General features: G+C 41.8%; 1 protein-coding gene across 1 annotated transcript in view; it reads right to left on the reverse strand.

The window, feature by feature from the left end:
- mgat5 (alpha-1,6-mannosylglycoprotein 6-beta-N-acetylglucosaminyltransferase) overlaps positions 1–23,250 on the reverse strand; it is a 74,313-nt gene that overhangs the window by 46,044 nt on the left and 5,019 nt on the right. Inside the window, exons 2-4 of the mRNA XM_086126006.1 lie at positions 21,639–22,084; positions 14,815–14,979; positions 673–749 (exon numbers count right to left, since the gene is read on the reverse strand). Coding sequence (XP_085982132.1) covers positions 673–749; positions 14,815–14,979; positions 21,639–21,879 — 483 coding nt within the window. The 5' untranslated portion in view covers positions 21,880–22,084. The remainder of the gene's footprint in view (positions 1–672; positions 750–14,814; positions 14,980–21,638; positions 22,085–23,250) is intronic.

Here is a 23,250-nt window from a genome sequence, read left to right on the forward strand (position 1 = left end):
AGCACTTGCAAATCGCAGACGCTGGCTGAGTAGTCGTGTTCCCCAGCCGAGTCCCGTGGGTGAATGGCCATGGCAGTTGGTTGTTAGCCACTCGCCGCACACGCTGGTGACTGATGACAAAGGCTGTCGGGGGTCAGCGCATCTGCCATCAGCTGGCTAACTAATGCTGACGTTTGAATGTAGCCCAATTGTGAGGCGACAGATGTGTCACAGACGTTGTGTCTTGCACACACAATCCCAATGCGGGGGCAAAGTATTTAAAAAGTGACTTGACTAAAAAGGTAATTGTTGGAAGTACACATAGTATTTCAACTCATGCTACATTTGCTAACTGCAAGGATACTAACTGATGAGCAAAAGTGGTATCAATAAACACATTCGTTATCTCAAGTTATTTTGGGAGAATACAGTCCACCCTCCCACATCAACTGGTGCAGCACATTTTGCCCACCCGCGTAGTCTGGTTCTGTGTGTGGTGTGCAAGACAAAGTATGCTGTGCATCCTAATGTCTTGAATTTCCCCTTTGAGTTCAACATTTAAAAGTGAAGGTGGAATACAGTATGGTTTGCAAAATAAAGTTATCATTTCTACAGATATTTCACTTTTTATAATTCGTACAACAGTGACATTTACACGTCAATAACATTGTTTTGTGTGTGGACTTAATTTACCTTCAACTTGCCCTCACAGTGAGGAAATCCATCCAAAGGGGGCAGCTCACACTTCTCCTGGGCTCCATTAAGAAGATCTGATGAGAATAGAGATGGAAAGTGAGAGAAAATCAATAAGGTCAAGGGGATTGGCTACAAATCGTTTTATTTTCCAATGAGCATCACATTTCAGGCCTGGACAAAGAACAAAAACCCAGTCGTGATACATTCTCAATATCTGTGGAAGCTAATATGGCAGCTGGATGAACACTCATGGCTTAAAAGGAGGTTTTGATTCAAGAACATCTTTTTAATGACCTTTAGAGGTGTGAATACCACCGCTGATCTTTACATGGCGTGACAGTAATGAAAGGAGGCTTCCATTGCTCCAAAAGCCTCACAACATCTTTTACACTGAATACAAACAAATAAGCCCCATGTGCTTTTTGATGATGGAAATTACGTACTGTACCAGTGGTGGGGGACTCCTGAGCTCGTCTGCGTCACAGTGCAGAGGCAGTGGGTTCAAATCTGGCCCCAGCATGACAACAAACCATGTTTTGTTTAAAAAAAAAGAAAAAAAAGAAAATTGTGCCTTTCATTCAATCTTCCAAACAGATACAAACACTCTCTTATCAGATGTTTTTTTATTTGTTTTGCTTTTTTGTTGGGTGCCACGGTGGATGACTGGTTTAGCACATCCGATTCAGAGTGCAGTGGTCATGGGTTCGAATTCGGACTCTGGACTTCCTGTGTGGCATTTGCATGTTCACTCTGTGCCTGCTTGGGTTTTCTCCGGGTACTCTGGTTCCCTCCCACATTTGAAAAACATCCCAAGGTGTGATTATGAAAGGCCTGAGGATTTCATAAAGTTCGTTTCCAGTAGCGTGTCGTTTCCGTGGGATCATTTTTTCTGTACCGAAAAATCATTTCCCATAAAAATCACCGCACATTAGTTGACTGTACGCGATGGAATCTCTCCTGTGTGATCACTGTGCTTGTGTGTTTGGGGGGGCGGAACAGGAAACATTATGTGCGCATGCGAGTTGCTATTTCAGTCCGCATGCCGGGAAAAAGCACCTGGATGATGGATAGAGATGACGCCGAAAAAAAAATAAGAGATGTATTAGTTACTACACTTAAGAAATGGAAATGCCAGTCGGATTTTTCTTTCGAATCATCCAAATAAGGGTGTATTACCAAGATGATGTGTAATGTATGCACAAAACACGAAACAGAAATACGACGGGAGGCACGATTCCGAGGCAAGTACTTGAAGTTGGTCATTAGAGCTAAAGGCTTATAGCGATGAAAAATCTTATGAAACGTACTTATTCTACAATTTACTAGTTGTAGATGGTAACTTTATGAATAAAATAACAATTCGTCACAAGGTGTAATAGTAATACTAATGTTAACTGTTGGTAGGCCTAACGATGACGTGTGATAGATTTTTTGATCAAATTGATAAATTACACAGCGCATCATCTTGGGGTTGCAAAGAGGATGCCGAGCCATAATCAATTCTGTAAGTCTATCTATAGTAATAAGGTCATTTTTTTAAAAGATTCATCACATGATTGTAATCATTCAATTCCTATTACATGCTTGTGTATTAATAAAGGGGGTGAGTCGTCATTGATATTATGTTTATTTACATACATAGTCCACACACATAATCGTGTTGACAGTGTCAGGTTTCCTTGTGGCCCATGGTATATCATCAGATTTTGTGGTATGCTGTATTCATGATGCCATACAGTAAAAGTGTGAAACAACATATTTTGATCCATTTATTTTATTGAATAAGCCTGGAGTACACAGCTGCTGATGTAATTATGGTCATTGTTAATGCATAGTTTTCAAACATTTACCCTTTAAATATTATACTTTTGAGAATCAGAATTCTTGATTATGAATATCAGTAAAAATAGAAAAAATGGGTTCCCATGATTAACGTGAATGGAACCCAAAATTTGTTATCGTGGTTTCCCATTGGGTAATCTAACGGAACCAAAAAACAGTTTCTGTTCATTTCTGAAAACCTCAGGCCTGTTATGAGCGACAATGGTTCTTTGCCCGACAGACAACTGGCATAGGCTCCAGAACGCCCGCGATTCTCTTGAGGAAAGTGAATCAGAAAAGAAAAAAAAAAAATATATATATATATATATATATATATATATATATATATATACATACAGTAATCCCTCGTTCATCACGGTTAATGGGGACCAAAACCACCCTCGATAAACGAAAATCCGCGAAGTAGCATCCAATTAACTTAAACAGGTAAAAAAGATATATACAGTATATATATATAGTCCGCAAACGGTCTGCGAGAAGCTGCAAAACAACAGCGAGTCACATAGAGCAACATATACAGTACTGTACTCCATGTATATGTAAAATAATAACAATAATAAAAATAAATACATAAATTAATTTAAATTTTTTAAAATATGTTTGAAAAAAGCCGCGATGCACTGAACCCGCGATAAACGAACCGCGAAGTAGCGAGGGATCACTGTATGTATATATATATATATATATATATATATATATATACACACAAAATAAAATTCCTCGTCTCACCCCACCTCGGGTTGTGTCCGTCCCTCATTCAGCTCGGGTCCTCTACCAGAGGCCAGGAAGCTTGAGGGTTCTGCGCAGTATCCTTGCTGTTCCCAGCACTGCACATTTCTGGACTGAGATGTCCGATGTTGTTCCCGGGATCTGTTGCAACCACTCATCTAGTTTGGGGGTCACTGCCCCGAGTGCTCCGACCACCACAGGCACGACTGTCACCTTTACCTTCCAGGCTCTCTCCAGCTCCTCTCTGAGCCCTTGGTATTTCTCGAGTTTCTCGTGTTCCTTCTTTCTGATGTTTCCATCACTTGGGACCGCTACATCCACTACAACGTCATTCTCCACCACCTTCGGAGGTGTTTCCCATTTTGACCTTGGGGTTTCCAGTCCATACTCCGCACAGATGTTTCGGTAGACTATGCCAGCCACCTGGTTATGGCGTTCCATGTAGGCTTTCCCTCCCAGCATCTTACACCCTGCAGTTATGTGTTGGATCGTCTCAGGTGCCTCTTTGCACAACCTACACCTTGGGTCTTGTCTGGTGTGGTATATCTGGGCCTCAATGGCTCTGGTGCTCAGGGCCTGCTTCTGAGCAGCCAGGATGAGTGCCTCTGTGCTGTCCTTCAGGCCAGCCCTCTCTAGCCACTGATAGGACTTCTTGAGATCGGCCACTTCAGTTATGGTCCGGTGGTACATCCCGTGTAGGGGCTTGTCCTCCCATGATGGTCCCTCTTCCAGCGCCTCATCTTCTGTTCCCCATTGTCTGAGACATTCTCTGAGTACGTCATTCGTTGGAGCCTTCTCCTTGATGTATTCATGGAGCTTGGATGTTTCATCCTGGACAGTGGCTCTCACACTCACTAGTCCCCGGCCTCCTTCCTTTCGGCTTGCGTACAGTCTCAGGGTGCTGGATTTGGGATGGAACCCTCCGTGCATAGTTAGGAGCTTTCGGGTCTTAACGTCCGTGGTCTGAATCTCTTCCTTTGGCCACCTTATTATTCCTGCAGGGTATCTGATCACTGGCAGGGCATAGCTGTTTATTGCCCGGGTCTTATTCTTGCCATTGAGCTGGCTTCTTAGGACTCTCCTCACTCGCTGGAGGTATTTGGCCGTAGCCGCTTTCCTTGTTGCCAGTTCGAGGTTGCCATTGGCTTGTGGTATACCGAGGTACTTGTAGCTGTCCTCAATGTCTGCTATTGTTCCTTCAGGGAGTGAGAACCCTTCAGTGCGGACTACCTTTCCTCTCTTAGTCACCATCCGACTACATTTCTCAAGCCCGAATGACATCCCGATGTCGCTGCTGTAGATCCTGGTTGTGTGGATCAGGGAGTCTATGTCCCTTTCGCTCTTAGCATACAGCTTTAAGTCATCCATGTAGAGGAGGTGACTGATTGTAGCTCCATTTCTGAGGCGGTATCCATAGCCTGTCTTGGTGATTACTTGGCTTAGGGGGTTCAGTCCTATGCAGAACAGCAGTGAGGAGAGTGCATCACCTTGGTATATGCCACATTTGATGGACACTTGGGTAAGTGGCTTGCCATTGGCTTCAAGTGTGGTTTTCCACATCCTCATCGAGTTCGCAACGAAGGCTTTTAGGGTCCTGTTCACCTTATACAACTCCAAGCATTCAGTGATCCATGTATGTGGCATCGAGTCATAGGCTTTCTTGTAATCAATCCAGGCTGTGCACAGGTTGGTACGTCGGGACCTGCAGTCTTGTGCGACTGTTCTGTCAACCAGGAGCTGATGTTTGGCTCCTCTGGTATCTCTACCAATGCCCTTTGATGCCAGATTGATCCAACACATAACTGCAGGGTGTAAGATGCTGGAAGGGAAAGCTTGCAGGAAACGCCATAACCAGGTGGCTGGCATAGTCTACATCTGTGCGGAGTATGGACTGGAAACCCCAAGGTCAAAATGGGAAACCCCTCCGAAGGTGGTGGAGAATGACAGAGCGAAGATCCTGTGGGACTTCCAGATCCAGACTGACAAGATGGTAATGGTGAACCAACGAGATATCGTGAACATAGATAAAGGGCAGAGGAAAGCTGTTGTAGTGGATGTAGCGGTCCCAAGTGATGTAAACATCAGAAAGAAGGAACGCGAGAAACTACAGAAACACCAAGGGCTCAGAGAGGCGCTGGAGAGAGCCTGGAAGATAAAGGTAGCAGTCGTGCCTGTGGTGGTCAGAGCACTCGGGGCAGTGACCCCCAAACTGGATGAGTGGCTGCAACAGATCCCGGGAACAACATCGGACATCACAGTCCAGGAAAGTGCAGTGCTGGGAATAGCAAGGATACTGCACAGAACCCTCAAGCTTCCTGGCCTCTGGTAGAGGACCCGAGCTGAATGTGGGACAGCACCACACGAGGGTTGCCGTGAAACGACAATTAAAAAAAAAAATGTCATACATACATAGTTGCCGTGAGACGAGAATTTTTTAAAAAGTCATACATACATACATACATACATACATACATATCATCCATCCATCCATACATACATCCATACATTGGATTGGATACAATTTTATTGTCAAATGTGCTGTACATACAGCACAGATGAAATTTCTTCCCTCTCAACATAAAACAAAAGGAAAACATACACACACACACCAGAGATGTGTTCCTCGAGCCGGTCCTTGGCCTCGAGGACCGGCTTGAGGACCGAGGGGCGGTCCTTGGTCCTTGGCCTTGGCCTCGTAGTCAAGTCCTTGGTCCTTGGCCTTGGCCTCGGATTGCCGGTCCTCGGACACAATGAGGGATTAGAGCCTCGAATCCCTTGCATAAGGACCGCAAAAATCGCGAAGGAATCGAATAAATTCCATCGAAGGAAACCCATATTGATGGATTAACTCTGTCGCTTTAAAAGGGGCGGGTCTGCCACTGACAGGTGACAGTTAGCGCAACGTGTAAAGAGCGGCATCACAGTTAGTTTTAATCACGGTTTGTTGCGTTCGCGATCGGCAGTTTAAATAGCGTGTAAGCCTTTCTGTAACAGTGGTGTCTTTTATTTAGTTATTTTTGCACAGTCGTCACGTTTGTGCGGTGACACTAGAATGTTTGTTTGAACGAAGTAATTTGCGTTACAGCTGGAGTCAATAATGTCGGCACTTCACTTCCGGGTTTGGCCGTTGGGATTTGGAGTCCTTTTGCTCGATTCCAGTTATGTTTGCTGAATGCTTTCTCATGTTTGGAATAATGAATATTGATAATACATAGTTTAAAAATCATGGTTGATTTAATTATTTATTATTATTGTGAAGTTGAAGGTATTAATTAATGTAGTATTAGTGGTAGTGGTAATAATAGTAGTACTCAGAGAATGGTTAGAGATTCAGCCATCTCGTTACCTCTACGTCGCGCGTTCTAGACGCATAATTTTCCCACGGGACACACAGTTCCAAACAATGTGCGTTTTTGGGACGCAAGGAAATTTCTCAGGCAAAACAAACAAACAAACAAAAAAACTACGGCAAGCCTGAGGATTTCACAGTAACAATCGTTACCGGTAGCGTGTCGTTTCCGTGGCGTCATTTTCACGGTACCGAAAAATAGTTTAATTATAAAAGTCACCGCACTTGAATTGACTGTGTGATCCACGCGATTTCACTGCGCCTGTATGTGTGTTTGTGATGTGATGTGGTGTGTGAGTGTGTTTCTTCTAATTTACTTTTGTTTTGTTTTCAGTGTTGGGGGGTGGGGGGGACACAACAGATGACGTCAAGTGCGCATGCGGGTTGTTATTTTAGTCCGCAAACTGAGGAATCGCGCGGATGATAGTTTGAGATGGCGGCGAAAAAAACTCACCAAGGTCTACTAATTACGATATTTAAGAAATGGGAATGCTTGTCTGATTTTTCGTATGAATCGTCCAAAGGGCGTATCACTAAACTCACCTGTGACATATGCACAGAACGCGAGAGCGAAATACGACGCGAGGCACGATTACGAGGCAAATTGGTCATTAGATTTGTAGGCTAATCGCTGTGAAAAATATTATGAAACAGTATTGGTTATTCTATAATTTACTGGTTGTAGCATGGTAACTTTATGAATAAAACATTCGTCACAAGGTGTAGTAATGCTAATGTTAACTGTTGGTAGAACTCATGATGACGTGTGTTAAATTCTTTCGTCAAATTGATCGTAGATTACACATGCATCGTCTTGGGAAGAGGATGTCAAGCCACATCAATACTTACCTGTATTAATGATTACCAGTCAATTAATCTTTGCAGTGTGAGATTGGAAAAAATACTCTGATGATGCCACATGAGTACTGTAACTGGCGCCAAGACTGAGTTGTTGGTTGCCATGACAACGAAAATACAATTTATTTTAGGCTTGTTGTTTTGCAAAAGTATTTTATATTTCTATGTGAATTTTCATATTTGTTTTTTCTTTAAATCCTCTTAATATGTTATTTGGAATATTTGTTAAGAATCATTTCCGGGTCATGTGCCGTGGATAGCGAGGAATTAGAGAGAAAGTTCGAGAAGACAACGAGAGAGAGAGAGACAGAGACAGAACTACGATACCGTGTGGTCTACGTGAATTACTGTAATTTGATCTACTTTCGGTTTACCAAGGTGCACACGGTATGTCATTTTGTGTTTATTTATTTAATGTCCTGTTCAAGATATTGTAATTTTGATTGTTGTTTGAAATATGTTTTAGTTTTCACGGTGTTCCACGATTAAACGTTTTGGACATCAGTACGAGGCGTCATCCTTCACCGGGGTAGATACAAGTACACCAGTTTTTGATCCATTTATTTTTTGGAATAAACCTGGAGTACACAGCTGCTGATGTAATGTTCATTGTTAATGCATCGTTTTCAAACATTGACCCTTGAAACATGATACTTTTGAGTTTCGGAATTCTTGATTATCAATATCAGTCAAAATAGAAAAATGGGTTCCCATGATGAACGTTTACGGAACCCAACATTTGTAATCGTGGTTTCCCATTGGGTAATCCGACGGAACCGAAAAACGGTTACCATGAATTTCCGAAATCCTCAGGCCTGCTCCTGAATTATTTAAATATTTGCAGCATTTGTTTATCATTGTATGTATATGTTGTTGTTTGTGTTATTATCATATGCAATTGAATAAGTAGACCCTTTCAGAATTCGAAATTTGGGACTCTCTCAATCCATAATGGCACTCGTACTTTTCTGATCAGCAAGTCCCTGGGACTCGCTGCCGGTAAACTGTAAAATTATCACTGAGAGATTACCGCTTTTTCTGCAGTCAGTGATTGACTTCTATGCAAAGTCATTTCTCAACTTGTGTTCCGTGCCACGTCATGCCTGTTGAGTGTTGATTTACTTCATATTAAGAAACTACTGCACTAAAACATTAATTCATAAATGTATACCATATGATTCTATTTTTTTTGTCTCAGTATAAATAACACGTACCCTGAGTGTTCTACTCTTTGAATAAAAACACTTCATTCAAGCGTTAGGGAGTGCAAAGGGTTATGATGGAGGGGTGTTGCAAATCATTGAAGACCTGCCAAGTGGTATGATAGCATTGTTTTATACATGTCCTCGGCTAGGCTTAGTTTCAAAATCAGTCCTTGGTCCTTGGCCTTGGCCTCGGAGGCAAGTCCTTGGTCCTTGGCCTTGGCCTCGGAAAATTGCTCAAGTCCTTGGCCTTGGCCTTGCCCCGGAAAATTTTCCAAGTCCTTGGCCTTGGCCTCGGGTTGCCGGTCCTTGAACACAACACTGACACACACACACATACATACTGTACATACACACACACATACATTATATTTACCCACCCACCCACCCCCCCCCCCCCCCACACACACACACACTTTCGTATGTGGTAACTAAAATCTGACTTCAGTTATTTTTCCCCAGTTTGCTCTGTAACGGTAAAATGTATGTTTGCCAATCATTATTTTTCTATTGGGTCATTTCTTTCATTTCGTCCACTAATAACTGACTTTGGATTCATAATTATTTTATGTAGAAGCCTACAGCACCCACAAGCACAGAACAAGATGATGCTATATGCTCCATCATTCAGCCAGTGAATCAAGGAATGTTAAATTTTCTCCTCACTCAGCAGAAGGGGCCACTGCTGTGAAGCAACTAAATATAGCTCCCTTCAGGTTCAAATATGGAGGAGGTGGTGGTGTCATTGTTTAAATACTCCTTCACCTCTCCAGAGTGGATGGCTGATTGCTTATCATGCCCAGTTACCCACCAACAAGCTTATTCAGAAAAAGCAAAAATGAGCTTGCTCACATTGAACAGGGTGTCATGAGAGCAGATGGGTGCAACAACAAATCAAGGTTGGAGCTAAAGTAGAGAATTATACAAATGATAAAAGTAACAAAAACAAAGATAGCACTCGAAAGTGAAAAGAGAGGATGGGTGACTTCATGAGTTCTGCGGATGTCCAGAAAAAAATACAAAAGACTGAAAACAGATGACATCATTAAAGTATATGAGGTAATCTAATATTTGACAAACTCAAATCGTATTGAGGACATCTGGTTTATATTAAATGTGGTTTGCTTTTTATTCTCCTGTATTCCTTGGACACTAAGCAGCTGCTGTACAGAAGTGAAACCTTCCCCTCAAATAACCTAGTGTCTGTGCTACGAGCTTGACAGCAGTCTTTTAGAAAGATGCTTCTTCAACCATCATCTTGGTTTAATCCAATCAGGGCGCCCCAACCTAATATAAAATCTGTGAAAAATGCTCACTTGAGACGTTTCCCTAATACTCTCACAGTGCTAATTTTAAATGTGCATTGCAACAACAGCCAGTGTAACCTTTGGTTTTGATCCTGACGGAGAAGTTCAGCAGTTAAACGCAAATCTGGCTGCTTGACTGAAGGCATTACAGCAATAGTCATAAACTGCAAATGTTGTGAGGCACTTAGGGGTGGGAGCGGAAGGAAATGAGGGCTGGGGAGCTCTGTTGCTGATCCTATCTAACTAGAATCATGAAGAGGCAATAGAATCTTATAGCACTAGAGACACTTGCTGCGACTTGAGGCAAGCTGTGTCACCAAAAGGCATATTAAACACTGGTGTTTATGAAAACAGAGGTGCTTCCCGGAATAGGGGGGGGGGGGGGGGAGAAACTCAGTCAGGTCCTGGAGCAAAATAAGCCATGGTTTCCTTTTTTCTCTCTTTGCCATTGTTAGAACGTGTCCAAAATCCATCTGGATTTTTTCTGCGAGAGCAATTTGATAATCAGATAAAGAGATCCACAAGATGGATTAAGGATTTTAAAACAAGAGTAGTTCAGGGACAAAGGAAATCTTGCTACGGTCCACCCATTGCTCAGCTCTGACTCATGTTTCACTCATTTTCCACTTTTACGGCAAGCTGCAGAGATGTGACCAAAGTCGGGTTTGTGTCATGCGACTGAGGACCTGATTGTGGTGGGAATTTAAATTGGGGCGAGGAAGGTCAATGATGGACCCATTTTACATTGCATTAATCTTACTGAGAAATGTTTCACTTCCTCTTGAGGGCCTGTACTGAGGAAACATGTATTTCCTGTAAATGGTGCAAGTGAAATGCAGTTTGAGGTGAACATTCTGTGTCTTTTTAAAATTACCTTCCAAGGGTAGCTAAGGTTGGACTAGGAAATGCAACGTTATGAGCAGATGAGATGACGAAAAATTGAGTTTGATTTGATGTCATTGAGAACGTTGTTTAAATGTGTTTTGTGCAATCAAGTCGTTTGACATTGACATGCTGAGAGGAACATAAATGACTCCGAATATAAATTCATTATAAAAAGCCGATATTACGCAGTCAGAAGTTCCCTTCAACATAACTGCAACATGCTTCTGGTGCTAATTCTGTCAAATATGAGCTGTTGTATCATTGTTCTAACAATTGAACTAGTCTTAATCTGTTCCAAAACTAAGTTTATCGTTCAAAATATGAACGAAAGAGAGTTCTGTTATGGTTGTAGTTGATGGAAGAGAGTCTCTTACACTCCTTATTTTATATTTTGCTTCAAACGCTGTTGTTGGTTTAAGACAGTGGATCTTTTATGCATGCAATGAAAAATGGATGATCAAAAATGAAGGATGTATTTTGCTCTTATTTCAATATTAAAATAGTATTTTTATCATACATCTGGTTAGGAAGTATGTGGTCCTACAGTATGTGGCCCCCCAGTAGCACAGATGAACAATTGTGACCCCTCCAGCATATAGATACTATGACAGTACTCCTCACAATCTCAGTCATATCCTCTGTGCAACTAATTTGTACCCTGTTCAGTAGTGGGCTCAGACTAAACTAAACATTTAAATAAATTATGAAGTCACGGAACTGTGTACATTCCTCAAAGTAAAATAATCTGAAACTCTACTATTAATTTTCGAGTATGCAGGCGACTGATGAGCTTTATGGGAATGGGTTTGGGTTGGTGCTGACAAAAAGCATTTCTCAGCCATTTATTGGCACTGAGTGGTGTTGCTTTTTTTTGTACGTGTAGTTATTGTTATTGATCAGGACACTGGGAAAGTCAACAGGCTTTTCAGGACATAATGAAGACCACAAGCTATTATACAAGTCTAAGAAGGCCCTGTGAGAGCATTTTCCTGGCAGATCAAATTCTAAATAGTCCACTTGTGCTCCTAACGCTGTAGTTCAACAGCTGAAGCTTCTTCTGGGAATAGAAACAATCAGCACCCGCAGAAATAGCAACTTTATTGGTGTAGGACAGCTGTAAAAAATACAGCCTACAAGCCAAAATCGGGTCATTAGGAACCTAAATACGGTCCATCAGGATGATTTTGAAAAATGACAAAATACTGCAACGTACCTGCAGTTAGGGATGAAATTGATCAGAATTTATCGATTACTTACTGATCCAATTCTTTATCAGTTCTCTTATCGACTCTTCATTGGGTGATTGGAATGAAATGAAAAGTTTGCTTTACCTCTTGAATATCTTCAATACAACATATCCAGTGTGCACCCGTGATCTATAATCCATCCTTGGTTAGGAAAGTAGGCTTTTTCCTTTTAAAGTACATCAAGAAACAAAAGGCACTATAAAGTGTATTCAGCAGATTGAGATTTTTTTTTAAATCAATAAAATTTAGCAGGGTTGTCCACAACATTCCTGGTGTGCAGTGTCAAATTTACAAGGCATTTATTTTCACTTTTCAGGGACTCTGTTGCAGTATTTGCATACCTTATAAGAATTGATAGAGCCACTTTAAACAAAGAGCTAGGGAACAGGTTTTAACTTTAAAAAGAAAATCATTCCGACCAGGACATAATATGACACTTTGTGCCACGAATAATTGGGAATATTTACAATGCTTCTTTTGTATTCAACTTCAGTCTAAACTAATTCAGACATAAAACAAACATTGTTCTGTAAAATAACACATTTGACCTGATTTTACCCTTCGCACAATTATAGACACCTTTATTTATTTATTTCGAAACTGCTACCTCACGAGAGTTTAGGGAGCCTCCCCAGAGGCACTTCTGAGAGATGTGAGCTGTAAAGCAGCCTCGACAGCAGCGAGCGCATCCTCAGCCCACCGCGACAGCCAGTTCTCAACACTTGCAATTTATTTTCTCCTCCTCGCTCTTCAGTCGTGAACCCAATGATGGCTGAGAACAAGGCACTTTAAGCGTCCATAGTAAGATACAAAGACATTCTGCAAAACTTGGCACGATGCATCACCAGGCACGAGGCAGCTGGCACACCGAGGTCTTCGGCAAATTGTGTGCCAGATGTCAGTCATGCATGAGAATTTAACCCACAAATTAGTATTTTGTGCAGCCATTAGACCTATTTCATTGGCGCACATGAACCTTTTTTGTCCATGTTAGGTCTAGATTGCGGCTATGAATGGGGAAAAAAAAGTTGCGTGCAATATCTGGAGCTTGGTAGAGCTTAGTGGATCTATTCTCTTGAGCTGTTTTTCTTTACTTTTCAAATGACACACATCACTTTTGTCTTTTTGTAAAACACGTTTTTAGACGGTGACAGCTCTGACAAAGGCTGGAGTGACAGTCGAAGCAAGGTAAGAGATTTTTCCTCTTGACTGAAAAAAAAAACATTGACAAAAAGAAAATGAAAAACACACAATGAAACAATTCAGAAAATCCTGATGCCAGAATGTCCCTCACCTCACTGTCTCCATCCATGCCATTGCTTCTTTGCGCGTAATTATTTTTGTAATCATATTTTTTAATACAGAGTAAAGTGAAACATCAAATTAGACACCTTTGGTAGTACACTAATTTTAAAAAAATCTATGCAATAAAAGTGGGGAATATTGTTGCTGCCACCAAGCTTATTGCACACAAAATGGAAAGCAAGAAAATGTCCTGGACAATTTTTGAAAACATAAGTTTAGTCTAAATCCTCTGATGTTCACTCAAATGTGAATATGTTCTGATATCCTTGGTACTCCATGAAAGCAAATAAATTCTTTGTTTTTGAAGCAAAAGAAGTCATGAATAAAGACCGGACCAATCAAACCTGCATGCAATAATTCCCGAATTTGAAAGAGTGTTGGGGTCCAATTTGAAGAAAAAAAAAAATGAAACCATAAATTGCAACACACATTTTGGACCACAAATGTACACCACTCTGCATTTACACCACTCCATAAATCTGTTGGCCACAAAAAGGCGACACATTCCGCTTAGGAAGAAACTGATGGGATTAAGAAAGATGAAATCTCTGATGCAAAGTGGAAACACAATAAACGGCGTCCGGCTATGGATAAGGTAAGCTAGTGTGAGCCTCAGCAGTTACATTAACAGTCATTTTACCACAAATTATGAATGTGTTCTTTAAAAACTAACTGAAAATCAATGTTCTAGATCAGGGGTGCCCATTAGGTCGATCCTGATCTACCGGTAGATCTAAGACAGGTCCCAAGTAGATCCGAGGAGTGTCGAGGAGAAAAAAACAAACAACCATTTGTGTGTCTTTGTACATGTTAGTAATATATTTTTTGTGTTAATGTACACTGCACCCTAATCATCTTATCAGTCTCATTTTCACCCAAAAAATATTTAAAAAATAAAATAAAGCAGGTAAATCTTGAATTTACGGTGGCGCGTGATTACATCACCGGAAGTTGTTAGCTCTCAGCAGTCTGCAATTGCGGCTTATGATTAGAACTGTTGCGCTCTATCTTTTATCGTCACTATTCTCATTCAGAGTTTGCTTCGTGTACAATTCACCGAGGGCACGAGCAAAGAATAGGAATCTAGGAGGGCCCAGGGAAGCACTTTAAAACGGTACGTGTGAGCTACGATAGTAAACAGGCTGCAAAAGTGCGTCGCATGCCTCAGTTTCAGGCTGTTTCTCATCATGGCGTGCGTGTGCTTGTGCGTGTGTGTGTGTGCGCGCGCGTGCCGGTAAGGGTAGATCCCGGGAGGTAAGTTGATCTTCGATCCAAAAAGTTTGGGCACCCCTGTACTAGATGAAAGGATCTTATTTCAATTATTTTCCACAATGTTGACTGGTAATATGCCAGGTGCGCATTCTACAAAGTGGGAATAGCGAAATAAACCTTGCTCACACTAGTGTGAGACATACCTGCCACATTGACTTTTTCTGGATTGTTGGAGTTTGGTGTGGAGGTGCTGGAGCCATTGGTCAGATTACTTCCTGTGCCATTGTAGATGTTCTCAACTTTTGACTCGAGCTTGGTCAGCCTCAGCATGATGTTATCTAGCAGCACTGCAAGGGTCTTCTTTAAGTCTGGAAGAAACGGCCATCAGTGCAGTCAACACTGGCATCTTTAATCACTCAAAGAATAAATAGATACTCATAAATATGCTTGGGATAGTGATGAATTGAATGTTCATCTTTATTTTGACTTTGGCTTCGCTTGATTAAAAAAAAAAACAAATAAAAAAAAAAGAATCAAACAAAAATGATTAATTTCTCAAACGGCACAGTGTTCATGCACATTCCTGGGTTTGTTAACGGTCGCAAAGATGTTCACCAGCGGTTTTAAGATAAGATAAGAAAACCTTTATTTGTCTCACAGTGGAGAAATTCCCAATTTATAGAAGCAAAACTATGAAAGAAAGTATAAGACAACAAGTAGACAACAAATAAATGTTATAATGTTTTAAGACAACAAGTAAATGTTACTTTAATTTTAACTTATTTTAATTAATTTTTTTTAAATTAAAATTGTAACTGTCGCAAACAGTTTTGCTTAGTCACAATGAGACATTGATGTTCAAAATTTTTTCCAAATTTCCTGTAGACCAGAAAAGCTGTTTGCAAACGCGATCTGATGTTTTGTCATCGTGGTTTACTGCCAGGTTGCAGAGCGCGCTCAATTACATTAATTTTGGAAAATAGCTGTTTACTTTCCCTGTACTCCTTGCACTGGGCTCCATTTTTGGAGCAATGTGGATAACAAAAGGCACATTTGAACAACGTTCCGAGTTTATGAACACTTTCAGTGAAGCAGTGTGCTCGAAGTGCATTTCCGAATGCACCCACGGTGAGGGAATGGAAATTTTGGGGGCGACGAGATCCAGGGTGTGATGAGCTCCAGGGCGTGTTCACTCCGAGCGGGCACTGCTTCCCACCGACATTTCAGAAACTCAAGAGTGTAGTTCAAATGTGCCATTTGGTTATTCAGAGTGCACCAAAAATGCAGTGCCGATGCATGCGTGCTGTGCGTTCCTGTACCCTAGTGTGTCAGGCAGTCAAGCTGGAAACAGTTGAAGCACAAGCCGCTGGTTGGTTTAGAACGTGGGATGAAGTTATGGTCACAAATGAAAACCCGCGATAAAGTGAAGCCGCAATAACTGAACCGTGAAGTCGTGACGGAACACTGTATTGGCTGAAAAAGGATTTGCAGATCATTGTACTCTTAGTTACGCTTTGCACAATGTCCAATGTATTTCATTGAAATTGGAGTATGGAATACACGAGTTGCTGCTGAAGCTTGTCAAATTTCTGTGCTTTTCCTCTGTCTGCTTTGACAGTAAATGTACATGCAAATGATGCTCTATACAACAAAAGACAAGCTCATGTTTCACAATAATGGCGTGCACAAAGGCTTTGTTTCCTCATTGTATACACCTGTTCTGTGACCCATGCTTCCATTGTCTTTGCGCACACTGTTGAGAGGTGAGCCGATGACCAATAGAAACCTAAGGACACATTTGTGCCTGGCCGAAAAAAAAAAATCTTGCGCTTAACAGTGGCAAAATGCCTGCTCAAGCCATGAACAAGTTCCCTTTGGGTTGAACAGTACTGTGACAAACGGACATAGAGGGCCGTGAAAAAGTATTTGCCCCCTTCCTGATTTCTGTGTTCTTTGCATATTGATCACATGCGCAAAGGTTTCACTTCATTAAACCAATTTTAATAACACACAGAGTCAACCCAATTAAATACCAAATGTAGTGTCTAAATGATAATTTCACTGAGCAAGGGGTGAAAAATTCAAACCTGCCTGTCCTTATGTGAAAAAGTAATTGCTCTCTGAAACTACTAACAGCTTGTGACACTCTTGGCGGCAATAACGGAAATCAGACAGCAGGGAAGGTAATCGGGCAGCCCTCACCCCTGCTCCACAGGACATATATGTCCAGTCCGTTGTTCAACAGGCCAACAACATTTTAGACCACTGGTGTCAAACTCAAGGCCCGGGGGCCAGATCTGGCCCACCAGATCATTTTATGTGGCCCGCGAAAGCAAATCAAACATGTCAAGTTCTACCTTGATTGCTAAAATCTGAACCAAAATTTCAATGTCTCATATGTAATAAATAAGAGAGATGAGCATTATCTTGTCACCAAACCCCTCATTACAGCAACTTAAATACCCATTGAATCAACCATTATTCTTGAATTTTTTTAAATGCTTTCACAGTCATAACGGCCCGCCAAGGAAAATGGTCACTTCAACGTGGCCCTCGGCAAAAATGAATTTGACACCCCCGTTCTAGACAATCCTTCCCATGTGCTCCAGGAAGGAGGTACAGGACTCTAATCTGAAAATTAAACCGATATAAAAACTCAATCATACCGAAGGCTATCAGCTTAATTAACAAACAATTGGAGGGAGGCAGACAAACAAGGAAGGGGACATAAGGGCAGCGTGGGGTGTGCATATGCCTGTAATGTATTGTCCAATGTGTGCAGAGAATATATTTTCCTGCACTGTATGTATTGTCCAATGTATGGGTGTGTAGTGTATGCGATATGTATTGCTCAATGTAGCAGCACAGAGGGCCTGTCCTCCGAGACAAGTTTCTCCTCTGGGAGACCAAATAAAAGACAAATTCTAATCCAATTGAAGCACGGCCACATTGAAGGGTGTTCTAGCATTTAAGGTTACGCCACAGCATCTCAATTATATTTAAAACCAGACTTTTACCTGGCCACTCCAAAACCGTTTTTTTTTTTGTTGTTGTTTTTTAGGCATTCATAGATGGACTTGCTGGTGTGTTTCAGATCGTTGTCCTGCTGCATGATCCAAGAGCACTTGAGTTTGAGGGTACAAACTGATGTTCGGATGTTCTCCTTCAGGATTTATATTTCCTTGGGTTGTCTCTGTGTGACATTAAAACTGGTTTGATAAACTGAAACCTTTGAGTGTGATATTTATGCAAAGAATACAGAAACCGATGAGGGGGCAAATTCTTTTTCACTGCACTGGAGGTTAGACATTCATTGTTTTATCTGTATAACCACCGTACCCGATAGCGAACCATACAACAGAACAAAGACAAGATAACCTTTCTACGCACAAAAAGGATTAGATAGAGCAGCAATAAAGGCTTACAACATGCACAGCCACCATTTTGCCCTTTAGCAAAATCTCCTTCAATTATGATGTCAATTCTTTAGACTACAAGTGCCAAAGCATCCAGGGCACAAGAGGCGCACAACTGCTGCTGAGCAGCACAGAAAAAAAAGGAAAGAAGGTCAGGTGACTCGCCCTATTCCGCGGAACACCATAAGCACTCATGTCAGGGTTGACAATAAAGAAGACAGTGAACTAGACCGGGTGCTGTGAAAAAGGTGTGTACCGTACTTTTATTCCAATATATTTAATATAGTAAATTTAGATAATGTGGTGGTTTGGACACAGGAGTGTACATATGTGGTGCGCCTGAGCACCGAAAATGGAATGTTGGCCTCCAATTCAAGTCATTGCGCTGTCGCATTGGTCTGGCCAGCCTCAATTCAAAATCAGCCACCACAATGATTGCTACGGAGGTCAAACTACAAAATAAAAGCTCAGTAAGGTACTGATCTATTGATATCCATATACAGTATTTGTTTGATTTTTTTGCTGCACACTGCGGTAGTTGTTTTAAAGGTCAACAGTGAAGTGAACTTGGCCAACCATCTTTTGAGTACCGGTAATCCTTGGAGCTAAAACTATTTCAAGCATAGTTTCCACCCAGGTTCATAGTTAGTCCCATAGCAAATGCGCTGAACGATGAAAATGCTTTAGTTCTGCCATCTCCAGCCAGTGACGTCATTTGCAGAACGCCGAGTGTCAGTCAGCCATTATACTACATCAGGGGTGCCCATTACGTCGACCGCGGTGATAAAGGACTGGTCCCAAGTTGATCCGAAGGGTGTAGAGGGGAAAAATAAAAATAAAAACATTTGTGTCTCTCTGCATGTTAGTAATATATTTTTTGTGTTAATGCACACTGCACCCTAATCATTCTATCAGTCTCACTTTCACAAAAGTTCTTAAAGAAGAAAATAAAATAAAGGTCATCTTTAACCTACGGTGACGCGTCACCTGCGTCACCGGAAGTTGTGGCGCTCAGCAGTCTGCAGTTGCAGCTTGTGATTGGAGTTGTTGCGCTATATCTTTTATCGTTATCGTTATTCTCATTCAGAGTTTGTTTTGTCCAATTCACCGAGGGGACGGGCAAAGAATGGGAACCTGGAGGGCCGAGAGAAGCATTTTTAAATGGTACGCATGAGCTTCGGTTGTGAAAAGGCTGCCTCAGTGTGTCGCATGCCTCAGCGTCAGGCTATTGCTCATCATGGCGTGCGTGTGTACGTGCGTGCGCGTTAACGGGTCGATCCGAGAGGTTGGTTAATTGAAAAGATCTTCGGTCCAAAAAATTTGGACACCCCTGTACTACATTGTTGATTGTCCCGTTAACTGCTCTTTGCCACTGTTATTGCATTATTAGGAGAAATTCCTCGGCGCTTGGTGGCGATCCACTGTTCACATTCAGGCCAACAGTTGTGGCCCAAAGAAGAGAATAGGGCATGTAAATGGAGCACTCAAATGATCAGGATTCACTGTCAGGCTCCTATAGAGCTTACCGATGAGAGATGAATGTATTTTATTATATAAAGTGGATGTCTATTTACAGTATATATACAACAATATAGAGTTTCATGAGGTAGAATGCTTTACTTTCTCTTCATTTTAAGCTTTTTAGCAAGCGCTAAAAGCTTATTGGTCCTCTCCGTCTTTTTCCATTCTATTTTTAGCCAACTCCTCTTGTTTTTATACATGCTCCAGGCTATCGAAAAGCGCTTGAGATCGAGTAGTTACTTTTCAGTAGAAATGTCTGTTTTCGGTGTTTCACCGAGGTTGAGTGACTCTGTAAAGCTTTCAATCCTCTCGATCCGTATAGAATGACATCATCACACACTGTACACAGAGCTTTAACGGCGACATCGAGCTTTTTCACGAAATCCGACACTAGCACAGACAATGGTTCCTCTTTACTGGTTCCTACTGGGGACACCGTCAGCTTTCTATCCAACCAGTCCCATCGAAACGTGTTTTTCAGATCCGCATCTATCTGACGCACTTTAGCTTCGTCACGAGTCTCGATAACATTCGGCATTCGCGAGAAAGGGATTTAGGAAGGCGAACACGGATTGGTTGTGATTCTGCATTTGCCGATATAGCGACCAATCACAAGAAGTAAGACATTGGTTTTAGCCCATATACGAAGTAACGACAAACTAACGCTTCGCGATACAAAATGGATGCTTGCAAACGTTACTTGTAAACATTACGAGCCCCGAATCTGCCGAAGACAAGTCCGGACCCCCCACCCACCCAGAATTATTTTTACAGATTTGGAACAATATAAAATAGGTCCATTTTGACTGAAAAAAAAGCGGAATTCTGCCACAAAGCGGAAAAATCTCATCCTTGTTTAATGTATTACTTTACCTGTGACAAAAATATTTCATCTGGGATTTTCTAAAATTACTTCCCAGTTGACCTTTATGACCAAGGTTTTACAGAAAAAAGGGTGCTTGCATTCAATGATCGACAGCTGCATGGCAAGCAAGTACAGTACTGGAATCAATCGCTTTTGTCTGTGGACTCTCGGTACGTTCAATGACCACTCTGACAATAGCACAACTCAAACATCCATAGAAATACTCATTCAATGCACCAAACAGCAATGAATAGTATGTGGGTGCATTGCAGGGGGTATGTGGAAACATGTTAGAATTTATTTGACGCACCAAAATCAGAACAGCGCCGTTTTCCCATTTGGGGAATGGCAGCATGCTAATTTACGGTTACTAGGCTAACACCAGCACAAGAAAAATTCCAGAGTACTCAAACTCTGGAATTCAATATGAACTTAGTGGAAATATTTATAATATAAAAATATCGAAAATACATAATATTGCCTTTCTAATTACTCCAGTTGTCCAATATCTCAAAGCAATAAAAGCGAGTGATGGGTCCACCAACACCTACGCATCAGCGAATGTGTCGAGCTCAGAGAGTGAAACACCGTGTCGATCTGCATACATAAATCTCGATGATCAAAATTGACAATACAAATCAAGAAATTAGCGGTTATCGGTTGGAAGTTCTCATATCGCGCATCACTACATTGAACAGAATCTGTCTAGAACTGAGTTGGAGCAAAGAGTAACCAACTATGAACAACAAATTAGCAGGTAAATTAACTGTTTGGAGCAAAAATAATACAACAACCAAACTGCACAACCAACTGAACCAGATGAATCAGGCAGGCTGGGGAACCGAGAAAGTAGATTAGTAGATTAAATATACTTATTCGTATTGAGTTTTAATTTTGAGTTTTGAGGGCTGCATATTAATGTAATTTTTTTTAATCAATTTAGGTTTGCTAAAGGACTCTACTGTTCAACCCATTTGGGAATACAGCCATTATTTTTAAACTTTAAATTGCGATGCATAAGAAGTGATTTACCAATCAAGATACACATTTTAGGTGATATCAAGTTCTGGCTAAAACTATTTTTGGAAGAATCTTGGAATTTAAATCGAAAACCCCAAAAGTACAATAACGAGTTCCACAGTTTTGTGGGAAAATATGTCAAGTAAAACGCCTGAGTTTATACCCTTATCATGGGTGACATTTTGGTTTTATGGACAGCACTCACCATAGGCAGTCACGGTGCCCACATAAGGCCCATCCATGACACTTTGGTTCTCCTCAGCTAGTGCCTTGATGTAACGCTTGCTGAGGTCCAGGATCTGTTGCCGGAGCATCGCGCTGTTCTCATGGCTGGCTCGCTGCTGGATGGTGAAGTGTAGCAGCATCATGCCCCAGATAAATCCAAAGCTGACCAGGAAAAAGCCGAGCTTTTGGGACGACAGCTTCCACAAGAAAGGTGTAGCCATGCTCACTAGACAGCGAGTGAGGTGTCTATGGTTAAACTACAGGGCAGCTGCAACGGTCCAGGTGGAGATCAGGAGGGGCAGTAAGGCATGGCTGGCTGTCTGTGGGGCTATGATGTTTGTTGGACGCAGGTCCTCACTAATGTGATTTCCTTCTTTGCCCCATGTTGATGACAACGCAGCATCTCAGGCGCCAACCTTCTTCATTCTACAGCGGAAAAGACAGAGGAGGGGCCAAGTTAGTTGATCGTTGGGATTGTCAATCAGTAATTAGAAATTGTGCGGAAAATGGATCCGGCTATTTCCAGAGGATAAAAAAAAGAAGCCAATCACGAATGGCGAAAATCTGCGGATAATTGACACTCAATTACCAATGCGGAAAAAAAAAAGAAAACAAAACACACAAATAGGCAGGGGATTGGGTAAAAACCAAACATTAGTAAGCGGGGGATCTCCATTATCTTCTCCCCCTCCTCAATAATATCATGATGGACATGCATGTGACAACCTGATTTGATAAGTTATACAAGAACAGCAACACCATGTGCAGCGCCAGGATGACGTCACTCATCTTTCAAAGTTTTTTTTTTTTAAAAGAATCATCCGTCCATCCATCCATCCATAGTCTACTCCAGGGGTGGCCAACCAGTCAGAGACTAAGAGCCAATTTTTTTACTGTGTTACTGCAAAGAGCCACACACACACGAACATGCACTCGCGCACATATGCATGCACGCCACGATGAGAAACAGCCTGAGCGCCTGAACATTAATGAAACCTAAAGACACAAAAAGACAAATCTTTTCTTTTTTTTCCCATTTCCCACCGCTCGCGGTCGACTTGGGACCAGTCTGCTGGTTCTTGGTCGATTGCGATCGACGTATTGGGCTGTAATTCGCTGACTAGCTTAACACTCAGCGCCGTTGTCTGCGCATGAGCATGAGCGCAGTCATCTAATTGGTTGCCCTCTATGTCAACCAGTGATTCAGTGATCTGACTCGTTGCCCTCTAGGTCAATTAAGTAACGGGATTGGTGATAGGCTGACGTAGTACGTTCTGTGTCTTAAGCATGTTGTTTTCATGGCAGCGCCGTCGCCGAGGCGCTTTCGACAATTGTCATGTGAAAGCCCGGGAGCCGCATTGAACCAGCCAAAGAGCCGCATGCGGCTCGTGAGCCGCGGGTTGCTGACCCCTAGTCTACTCCGCTTATCCTCATGAGTGTAGCAGGCATGTTGGAGTCTATCCCAGCTGCTTTCGGGCAGTAGACGGGGGACACTCTGAACTCATTGCCAGCCAATCACAGGGCATACCTACACGAACAACCATTTGCTGATATTGTCTGATAATGATCAGCTACCGATCGATCGGAGCATC

The sequence above is a fragment of the Hippocampus guttulatus genome, chromosome 1 (assembly GCF_054856545.1).
Source record: "Hippocampus guttulatus isolate MCC_2025c chromosome 1, RoL_Hgut_1.0, whole genome shotgun sequence".
NCBI lineage: Eukaryota > Metazoa > Chordata > Actinopteri > Syngnathiformes > Syngnathidae > Hippocampus > Hippocampus guttulatus.